The sequence below is a fragment of the Peromyscus eremicus genome, unplaced genomic scaffold (genome assembly GCF_949786415.1).
Source record: "Peromyscus eremicus unplaced genomic scaffold, PerEre_H2_v1 PerEre#2#unplaced_95, whole genome shotgun sequence".
NCBI lineage: Eukaryota > Metazoa > Chordata > Mammalia > Rodentia > Cricetidae > Peromyscus > Peromyscus eremicus.
In genome coordinates this window covers 98177-109082 of record NW_026734335.1, presented here as the reverse complement: position 1 = coordinate 109082, position 10906 = coordinate 98177, and the positions used below count along the sequence as shown (strand labels likewise).

The 10906-nt window shown below is 43.5% G+C and overlaps 1 protein-coding gene across 1 annotated transcript in view; it reads right to left on the bottom strand.

The window, feature by feature from the left end:
* Positions 1-955: 955 nt before the first annotated feature.
* Foxo1 (forkhead box O1) overlaps positions 956-10906 on the bottom strand; it is a 90286-nt gene continuing 80335 nt past the window's right edge. The window contains exons 2-3 of the mRNA XM_059252622.1: positions 4692-6043; positions 956-4120 (exon numbers count right to left, since the gene is read on the bottom strand). Coding sequence (XP_059108605.1) covers positions 4706-6043 — 1338 coding nt within the window. The 3' untranslated portion in view covers positions 956-4120; positions 4692-4705. The remainder of the gene's footprint in view (positions 4121-4691; positions 6044-10906) is intronic.

Sequence of the window (10906 nt, the reverse complement as noted above, 5' to 3'; positions counted from 1 at the left end):
TCAGTTCTACATACTGGGCTTTCAGGTACCACATTTTAAAAGAAAAGGTTCTGTTGAGAGAGGTGGGGGGAACTCCAGGCTGACCTTTTGCTGTCTAAACATAAAATTCAACAACTCCCAATTTCTTTGTTACTTTAACTCATCCATTTGCTTTAGTCTTAACTATGTTAACTGGAACTTAACTCATTTCTCAGGCCATTTTTTTTTTTTTTTTCAAAGAGCAAAAACATAGAACCCTCTGCTCTGCAACCATTGAGATCCTCTTTGGGGAAGATGTACACTCAGAGGATCATCCCTCCTAACTTGTCCTCAGTCTGTTTAAAATAAGGTTTCACATGCTTATAATGACTGGCCTAAAATGAGGTTCTAGGCATTCCAAGACTAAAAAATTTCTAGATTGTTTTTTCAGTCCTGGCTGTCCTGCAACACTCCATGCAGATAAGGCTAGTCTCTAACTCCCAGAGATGCACATGCCTCTGCCTCCCAAGTGCTGGGATTAAAGGCTTATGCCACCATGCCTGACTCTAGAGCAGTGACTGGTTCCCAACCTTCTGCAGCTCTTTGATATAGTTCATTATAGTGACCCTAACCATAAATTATTTTCGTTGCTACTTCATAACTAATTTTGCTGTTATGAATCATAATGTAAATATCTGATATGCAACCCCTGTGAAAGGGTCATTCGATCCCTAAAGGGTCATGACCCACAGGTTGAGAAACATTGCTCTTGATTGTTGGTTAATTTTATATTGCACTTCTTCCCACCGAGGGCCATGTTTTGGTCCTTTGGGGATGGTTTCCTCTTTCCTCCAAAGGAAATGTCAGATTTGAATAAACCATTAACACTGGGGTTGACAAGGTCTAACTCAAGTGCTTTGGTAGCTATATAAAAACTTTCTTGATCAAGAGCTTCCTTCAAACACTAAGGAAAGAAACACACCAAGCCACTGAAAGGTAATTTATGTACATTTATGGCTTTATACAGTTATAGTAAGATTGTTCTTGTATCTGTAAGTACATCATCATCATCAGGCACTTCTCAGATAGTTCGGAACAGGAACATGAAATCTGCACTGTTACTCAACTAGGTGGTAAAGTGTGTGGGAGGGTGTGACTCTATCCTGATGGGACTTACAAGGCTATCACTCACTGGCCACAGTGCCAGGTTGTGTTGTTTGCATAAACCACAATGCACACTACACTGAATGATCACTCCCCAGCTGAAACCACAGAGACAATTTTCACTTAAAATTAGTTAACTTTTAAGAGCTGTAACCAAGAACTTCAAGGTTTTAGGGGGAAAGGAGCTATATATTCAGCAGCTGAACAAGTTCAAATTGTACATTTTTGGGGAACTATTTCGTCTTTAAGTGTCTTTATCCCTTATATTCCAGGTTTTACTGGTCAACGGGATAATATTTGCTAATTAACTCAGACTCAGTCAGTTTGTCGAAACAGAACTTTCCATGTCATACATCTATCACCTAAATATATTCCATACATCTACATCATGGAAACAATACATCTTTATATTTAAAATATCCAAATAGCTCTATAATACAATATGCTTTGAATAACAGTACAAACCAAAGGAAATAAATCAACCAAGGCTGCATAGGTGAAATCATTTCACAAAGCAATCATGTACAATAATATACCAGGTACTCTAGAAAGTGAACATTCTTACAGAAAAGGACTCCCAGAGGCCACATGATATTTATTTTTAAAAGAGACAAGAAGCCTTTCCTGGACTTCACTGTACCCCTGACAACTACCCATGATTCACGTTATGATCTTAACACTAAGGAAACTGGGGTTTGAGATTTATACAGCTTCAGGAGGAAGAAACACCTCCAAGTCACTCAGCGCCATCCTGCAAGTCTACCACTGATTACGGCTGTAGTTGCCTCTGTGTTGAATGATTAAATGCAGAGGCTCTTTCTTTCTTCAACAGTGAAGAAATGGTACATGAAAGAGCAAAGTGAGACCCAAATTCTTTGACACCAGTAAGGTTCTGCTTGGAGGAACTCAGGTTTCTAAAATAAGCCCTGTTTTGGAGTGCTCAAAGAGGATGTTCAGAGGAGTAGCAAAAAAAAAAAAAGTCACAGCAAGAAGCTTATGACAAAGCTGGTCATCTGTGAAATTCCTGTTAATGTGCACAAAGAAAACACTAAGCAAAAGGAGAGATAAGTAACATACTAAAAACAGTAAATCTGATTTGGGCTGTGTACACAAAAACCAGGCCTTCTCAAGAAGGCAAATAGGGATGCTACTACTGTACACATATTCCTCAAATTGTGGTAGCTTCGGGCATTCAACAGGACTTGGAAATGTTGATGGACAGAATGGAGGCAAAACCAATTATCCTGGTCTGTCAGTTACAGGTAACTAGAATGTACTAAAATTGAATGTCTGAGATACAATTAGGCTGCTCAAGGCCAAAAAAACCTCTCAAATTCTTAAGCTAAATATTTCAAAATAAATGTACACTTATGGCTGGTTGGTTTTCAAGTTTACTGTCTCAATTGCTAACTAGTTCTATTCCATGTGGTAGCCACTATCTATAGTTAAGAATGCAAAGCATCCCATGAATCACTGAAGTCCTGTTTTCAAACTTCCTCCTTAAGATGTACACTGTTTAGAGCCAAAGAGAACAGGGATGGAGCCTGAGAAATCACATGGTTCTTCAGGACACAGCCATAAACCACCTCCAACCTGGACAAAAATGAAGAGCTCAGAGTATGAGGAAACCCCAGTTAGACAAAAAGAACATCATTCTACATGAAGTTCTCCTTTCCTGACCTACAGACAGGAGGCCTCCCCGCAGGAACAGGGTATCAGTCTGCTGTGGCCTCCACTCAGAAACTGTGACAACGTGACACAGGGCATGTTTGGAAGGACCTTCCCAGAGGAGCTGTAAGAACGTTGACACAGGGCATCCATCTCAAGACTTGATGCTATGCTGCACACAATTCACAGGGCAATAAAAGCAAGTGAAATTTCTTTAAAATACACACATAAAAACATATTAAATTTTTCTACATACAAAACACAAAGTGTCTGTAAATATACATCACTTTCCTGCCCAAACGGGGCCAGAAACGTTGCGTATGCAAGTACTAATTTAATTACAATGATTTAAGATTAGTCAGAAACATCATCAGGTAGCGTCCCAAAGTGTACAAACCAGTTAAGCACGTATAAAATTAGTACTAATCCAGTTAGAAATACAAAATGAAAATTACGAATGCTGCCCCCAAATACCTCTGATTCCACAAATTTACAAGCAGACAATGTAACAAAGTAGACTCTAGTTTTAAGAAAACATTACAGTTCAATATCTACTCCAAAATGATCAAGTCCTAACAGTAACATCAAAAGTCATTTATCTGGAAATTAGAACCATTTTAAAGTGTTTGTACAAATTTGCAAATAACAAAATAAACAACAACAAAAATAATAAAAAAGACCTGTACAAAGCTGGCACTTAATCTTGTTCTGCCCCAAAGTCTGACAAGTCCATTTATTCAGCAGATTGATCACAGGCTACTTGGTTCTCATACGAATCCTGTGGCAAGATGAACAGGTTCAACGTCGTTCAACGTCATTCAGCAGAGGAGCAGAATGGAGATCTTAGTTCGTGATTCATCACTTTAGCAGAACACACAGGTAGTACAAAGCAAAGTTTATCAAGACATGAGACCATCACAGTATTACAAAAGAGTATAAACTTTCCTTGGACCAAGTAGATATTAAAAAACACACACACACACACACACAAATACAATTCTGTGTCTACTGCATATATACAAACTTGAAAGCACGCCAGGATCTGAAAGTCTTTTCTGCAATTACACGGTGTAGTGAGTTTGGCACTTCATTGTAATGATTCCCAATGGCACAGTCCTTATCTACAGGAGCACATAACCTGCAAACGCTGGGCAAACATCCTGCACAGGAAAGGCTTTCTGCTGCCAAGTCTGATGAAAGGAGGAAAAGAGGATTTTTTTTTTTTTTTTTTTTTTTAAATCAAGAAAACTGAAAGGAGGGGTGAAGGGCATCTTTGGACTGCTTCTCTCAGCTCCTGCTGTCAGACATTCTGCAGTGCTTTAAATGCAGCCTGGGGGGAAAACACACACATGAAATACAGTCAGATTCAATTCAATTGTATTTAACCAACCAGAGTGACAGGCACACTTGGGGGTAGGGCAGCTACAGCCTTCTCAAACAGCTCCACAATCATTAAACGGAAAATTCCTTATTCTCCTCAAAGTGGGGACCTTTGGCATCTGATTTGTAACAAATGTGTTCATTTATTCCAGAGCTGGTAGAAAGGATGTAGCCATCCAACAGTGAAAAGACAATCTTATAAGCTGTTAAAGGAATCTGCACTCTAGCTTAGCCTCAAAAAGAAAGCTGATAAGCTGGGGACGGCAGCAGTGAATAGTACAGTTCTGCAACGCACAATTAGGAGATAGTAGAAAAAAGACTAACGTGATCCCGGGGTGTAGCTCTGCAGGAGTGCTGCCCTGGTTAGATCCCGGCACCACATAACCCAGGTGTCAGGGAGATGCCGGGTTATGTAAGACTCTGTCTTTAATTCTTTTTAAAAAGGTCTAACCAGGGAAGACACATGGTACTACTGTGTCCCCTTTTCAAAGGCCTTTTGATACCAGAGTGAATGGACTTACCTGCACACTAACTCTTAGCCTGACACCCAGCTGTGTGTCGTAGTCTTGACACTGTGTGAAAAGCTTTGGTTGGGTAACACATTATCAAAGTTAAAATCCAAGGTATCTCCATCCATGAGGTCATTCCGAATGATAGATTCCATGTCACAGTCCAAGTGCTCAATAAGCACTCCATCCAAGTCACTTGGGAGCTTCTCCTGGTGGAGGACACCCACCCTCCCATAGCCATTGCAGCTGCTCACAGACGAGTAGCCACCCAGGGCACTCATCTGCATGGCATGGGGCAGAGGCACTTGTAAAGACGTCTTCACAGGGGCCATGCGGTTCATGGCAGACGTGTGAGGCATGGCGTTCACCCCATGGGGCAGGGTGCGTCCATTGACTGAAGACGTTTGCTGTGAATGTCCAGGGTGGGTGTGGGAACTAGGGTTCATCATTTTGTTATGAGACGCCTGGCTTCCATAGGCTGGCATGACTGAATTAGGGCCCATCATTACACTCTGGCCCAGGACCCGAATGTTGGGTTGGGCCACTCCAGGATCAACTGGTGACATGATGTCATTGTGGGGAGGAGAGTCAGAAGTCAGCAACTCTTTCAAGAGTCCTGGGGCACAGTTATACTGGTTCAATCCTCCATAACTGGATTTGCTGTCCTGAAGTGTCTGCATAGGCATCTGGGGCAAGGGACTCATGCCGGATTGGCCATAAGTGTACTTTGAGTAGTTTGGGCTGGGTGAGTTCAGACTGGTGTTGGGCGGTGCAAACGAATAGCAAGGTGTCTGCTGCATCATGCTGCCAGGCGAAGACTGGGTTGACACAGTTAAAGATGTTGGGGATGAGAGAAGATTGAGATTATCCAAAAGGTTTTCCATGTTTTCAGGATTGCTGATTTCAGACAAACTGGGCAGAGTGGAAGCCATCTTTGCAGCAGAAGGCGGATATACCAGAGAATGCACATCCCCATCTCCCAGGTCATCCTGTTCTGTCATGATGGGAGAAAGTCTCCCACTGATCGTACTAGCATTTGAGCTGGTTCGAGGACGAAATGTACTCCAGTTATCAAAGTCATCATTGCTGTGAGACCCAGGACTGGCAGGCCATTTAGAATATTGAGACCCAGGGCTGTCCCCGGGACCCTCCTGCCCGGACTGGAGGGATGCTTTCTTCTTGGCAGCTCGTCCCCGGCTCTTAGCAAATTTACTGTTGTTGTCCATGGATGCAGCTCTTCTCCGAGGGGATTTTCCACTCTTGCCTCCCTCTGGGTTGAGCATCCACCAAGAACTTTTTCCAGTTCCTTCATTCTGTACTCGAATAAACTTACTGTGAAGGGACAGGTTATGGCGAATTGAATTCTGTAAAGCAAAACAGTATGTTAGAAATACAGTACTTGCCACTTGGAAAACTTACTGTTCAACAAGGATCGTATAGATACAGTTTTCAATCTGAACAGCCTAACAGTTCTTGATCTGTGAGGAGGGCAAATGAACCACGGTATTTATGCCAGAGCACGTATGTGGAGGTCAGAAGATGACACTGCAGTCTCTTCTCACTGTCCACCTTTACATGGGTTCTGAGCATCCAACTCAAGGCACCAGGCTAGGCTTGTGCAACAGGCGCCTTTACCACTGGCTCTGACAGTAGCAATAAACTCAGTATAAATGCCCTTTCCCATTTCTTTTTTTTTTCAGGTAAAATAAACATCACAAAGTGAGACATTCTGTATTACTGGGCCCAAAGGATCACAGAATAAGGAGATAAAGTAGGATCTTGCCCTACTCAGGAACCAAAATCCCAAACAGACATTCAGCATCCACTTCTAATCTCAGCACTTGAGAGGAAAAGGCAGGATTGTGAGTCTGAGGCCAGTACGAGCTACCTAGCAAGACCCGTTCCAAAAAAGAAAAACTAAAACAAAACACCAAATTATTAAGACCTAAATTCATACCTTTATACCTTGAGAGTCATTGCATCAGGCATAACTATGAAAACAGTTATTCTCTTGAGAAAGTTAACTTGCCATAAAATGAAACATTTAAATTCAAGAACTTCTCTAACCCTATGAAAGAGGGCGCACTCTGTCCAGAGAGACAATGTGAAAGGAAGCAGGGTAAGAAGGCACCTGAGTGATGCTCCTCCTATTCAGTGGGGGTGTGCACAGGACAGTAAAACACACACGTGGCAAGCATGTGCAAACTACAAATGCAGGGGAGAACAGGTCAGTCCTCTGATGAAGACGACAAGGACAGCCCAGTGTGACTGTGGAGTTTGGGAGAGCCTATGTGGGGAAGAGAAAACACTTAGCCCCAGGAGTACCTTGTCTTAAGCTTTCTGCCCCAGCATGGTTGCTACCTATTCATTTGGCAGCCCGATTAGACCCTGAGAGACCTAATCCCAAATCCAGGAATGTATTCTGGGTATCTCACAATCCTCAGAGCAGAGCTATACACATGGCTCCTCAATTTTCTGGCCTTCTCTGCTAACTGAGTGCCAGGCTTAGGTGCCCAAATACTCTGTGGCCCCTCTTGGACCACAACAAGACTCTAGCTAGATTTGTGGTCACCCGAGGAGGCAGCCACAATGCCCACATCCTCATGCTGTTGACAGGGAATAAAGGCACTCATGTGCCAACCATTGTAACAGAGCAGAACAATACAGGGTCAGACTTCCACATGACCCTGACACACTCATGTCTTTTCTCAACAAGAGATGGGAAACAAAAGGAGTGTAGTGGCAATCTCACTTTCTAAAGACAAAAGTCAGAGAGAGGGCCAAGAGAGCTCAGAAACCCACATTTCAAAACGCATTCTGCACTACATTCCACCCAAGGATTGCAACACAAGAGCTATGTGTCAAGTTCTTTGGCCAGGGTGCATGGCAAGGGTGGATCAGACATGGCCCAACAGGAGCTTTCTGGTTGGATGCCAGGCAGGTATGTGGCAGTGTTAGTCAGCCCCCTCCCCTCTCTCCAAGACTTTGTTCTATACTCCTACTTATGATCTATCACAACTCAAGGCCTATTATGAAGGGACAGGTCTTGAACTCCAAATATCTCTAAAAGAGTTAATCTTTCAATGGTGTATCTCACCCCCTGATTTTCAAACCTTGCTGTCTCGATCTGCCTGTCATCCTCTCCCCTACCCCATCACCCTGAGTTCTAGTGTTGGCTGTCATGTCCACCAACACCAGGGAGCACAATTTCCAATTCTCCTGAAAAGCAGCAGTGGGGGGGGGGGGGGGGCCTGGCAAGCAGCCAGCTCTGCAAACCTGCATTCCGCAATGCCTTCTACATGTTGGAAGTCTGGGCATTTGCACAATATTCCATCAAGACAATTTCGTTCTCTGAACACAATAGACACACAGATAAGCTCTGATGAAACTTCTGGAAGAGAGGAAGCTTGACTCCTGTCCTGTCACATTTAGTTAATAACAAAGGGGAGTCTGGGGGAGGAGATCTTCCCAGAGATCAGCTTCCTGACTGCCTGCAGCTAACAGGGGGAGGGGGTACAGCTCTATAATGCCCAGGAAGAGTCTGCCAGACCATGGCAAGGACACACAGGGGAGGGGCACTTTCAACAGGACTGAAGAAGACATAATAGTAATGGAATCTTCAAAAACGTTTAAAAACAGTTAACTAACTTCAGGGTTAGTATCTACTGACTGCTTGGACTTATTTTGTTTTTGTTTTTGCCATAGCAATCCTTTACTTATCAAAATATCACACTACATATTTTTCTGAGGACATTTCAGGTCACTCTGAGCAACAGAGCTGTATACTAACTTTGCCAACAATTACTGCCCCCCGCCCCCAACAGGAAAGTTTGCTATGCAGGGCTTGTTACATAAATTCCTGTTTTTCATGCAGCCAATGGGACATTAAAAAGGGGGCAGGGTTTGGGAGGTGCTGTTATCCATGCTGTGTCCAATTCTGCCTGCAACCTAGAGCTCTGAGGTAGTATGCTCTCAACGTTCTCTCCCAAGCAGCAGTATGTGAGGGCGGAGACGGTGAGGAGAAGGACCGCACACTTACCCGAACCCTGTTTCTCTACGACACCACTGGATGGCGAAGGCCGGCCATCTCCTCTGGACTAGCCATCCTGGCCTGCAGTCTGCCAGGCAAGTCTCAGCCACATTCCTCATGCTACCTGCGTGGCTGAACACTGCAAGCAGCAGAGGACACGCCAAGGAAACCTGACACAGCAAGCCCTGCACGGAAGGTACAGAAGCCTGGTGGACTCATGTTCAACCTGTCCTGCTCTTCGCAATGCTATTCTACACCCTCCACAGACCAGATTCCAACTTCCCTAACCACAAGAAGATTAAACTAAGTTTCCAATCTCAAAAGTCTCTCATCGATGTTCTACACAGAAGATGAATTCAATAAACCTTTGTTGATAGACACCCCACAAACAAATCTTCCCTGTATATTCTTAGGTGTCCACTCAAGTCCTAAATTGTGACAGCTCATGGTACAGGATGCTGGAGGCACAAACGGATGGAGAAGAATGAAGACACAGCCTTCCCTCCAGGGTTTGTGAAAGGAAGGGAACAAGTAGATAGTCACTTGACAACTCAGTAGATGCCTCCACAGAACGTCTAGGAGCAGTCAACTTCCCCTCAGCTCGGTGTCAACATATTAAACAAGGTAGTACATGTAAAGATGCTTGCCTCCACCAAAACAAATGAGGTTGACACTACTAGGATAACAGCATCTTGAGAATAATTATGTTTTGCACTTGTTTATATCACACACACACACACACACACACACACACACACACACACACACACACTATGGCCTTCCACTGTTCCCACTAATACAAGACATTTATATATTATTTACTGGAAACAGCAACTGGTGTTGAGGAAGGTTATGATGGCTTTTCAGCACATGCGTCATCTCAGGACTGAATTCAAATACTACAGTCAGTTTCTACAGTACTTACTGGCCAGAGCAGAGCTGCTTCAATGGCCGTAGTCAGGCATCTCCACTGAGACTGTTGTGAATGAGATCCACTGTACTGTCCTAGAGTGGAGAAAGCTAGGTACTTCGTGGAAGGGGGAAAACCCCGGAAACACAGGACAGGGTCATTCTGTACCTTGTCCTCACCAACCAAGATGCTTTTATCCTCCCAGTCTAAGGCAACCATCAGGGAGTCATTGAAGTGCAGAAGTAAGTTATTTAAAAGTTGTATTTATTTTAAAGTCTTAAATCTCATTTAAAAATCCATGTCTAACAGTGTGCTACAGAATGCACACAATATATATGAACTGCACAAATAACCTGATGTCCTATCAAAAAGGGTGTGTGATTTAAAAAAACAACAAAACACTGAAACTACTCATCCATTATAGTAGATTTCTAGGAATGCTGAATCTCCAACAAAAATCAGAGGTGAGAACTAGCCATGAGTCAGTCAAACACAGACTCTGTGCCTCTCAGCCCCAAGGTCTGTGTTGAAAAACTGTCCTGCCCTCTCTCTGCTTACTAGTTTCAGCCCCCGTCACTACTGGTGGATCTGGTGCTGCTTCTCTTCATCTAGACCCCTGGCTCCCAGGACCCTGGGGTCTGATCCGAGCCACACTTGAACTTGTTTCTCAGCCTGTATAAAGGCCACTAGCTGCTAGTCAGGGTCTTTTACATTTCTTATTTCTACTTTTCTATTATAAGCACACCCTTGGTCTTTCTTTTCGACCAGGAGTAACCATCAGGCAGCAATTTACGCTGAATGCATCTTGCTCATGAAATCCCGGCCTCTGTACTTGTGCATAGCTCTTCCTTTATAGTTTACTGCTGTGGCTCATCTCATCCACTCTTGGAACAACCCTATAGGGAGGACTACACATGGACAGATTTTTACCAGCTCTCCTTTAGAAACAGGGAACCTGAGGCAGACACCCTTCCCCATTAGACAGAACTCAAAGCAAGGCTTGGTGACTACCTTCGACACTGCTGCAGGTTGACGAAAAGTACCTGCCTTCACTTGTATCAAGAGTCAAACCAAGGCACTGAAGCTATGTGAATACACCATGAAGGAGGAGAAATAATTCCATTTACTACTTTACGAAACCCACATTCTGCCTTAACGGTTGACAAATGTATACACCATGACTTACTTCCCATGGGCTCTCCTTTGTGAGAAACCTATAGCAGCTATAGTGTGAGTTTTAGGTGTGCACTGTTCTAGGAAAGCCTATGTAAAGAGGCTATGGGGACC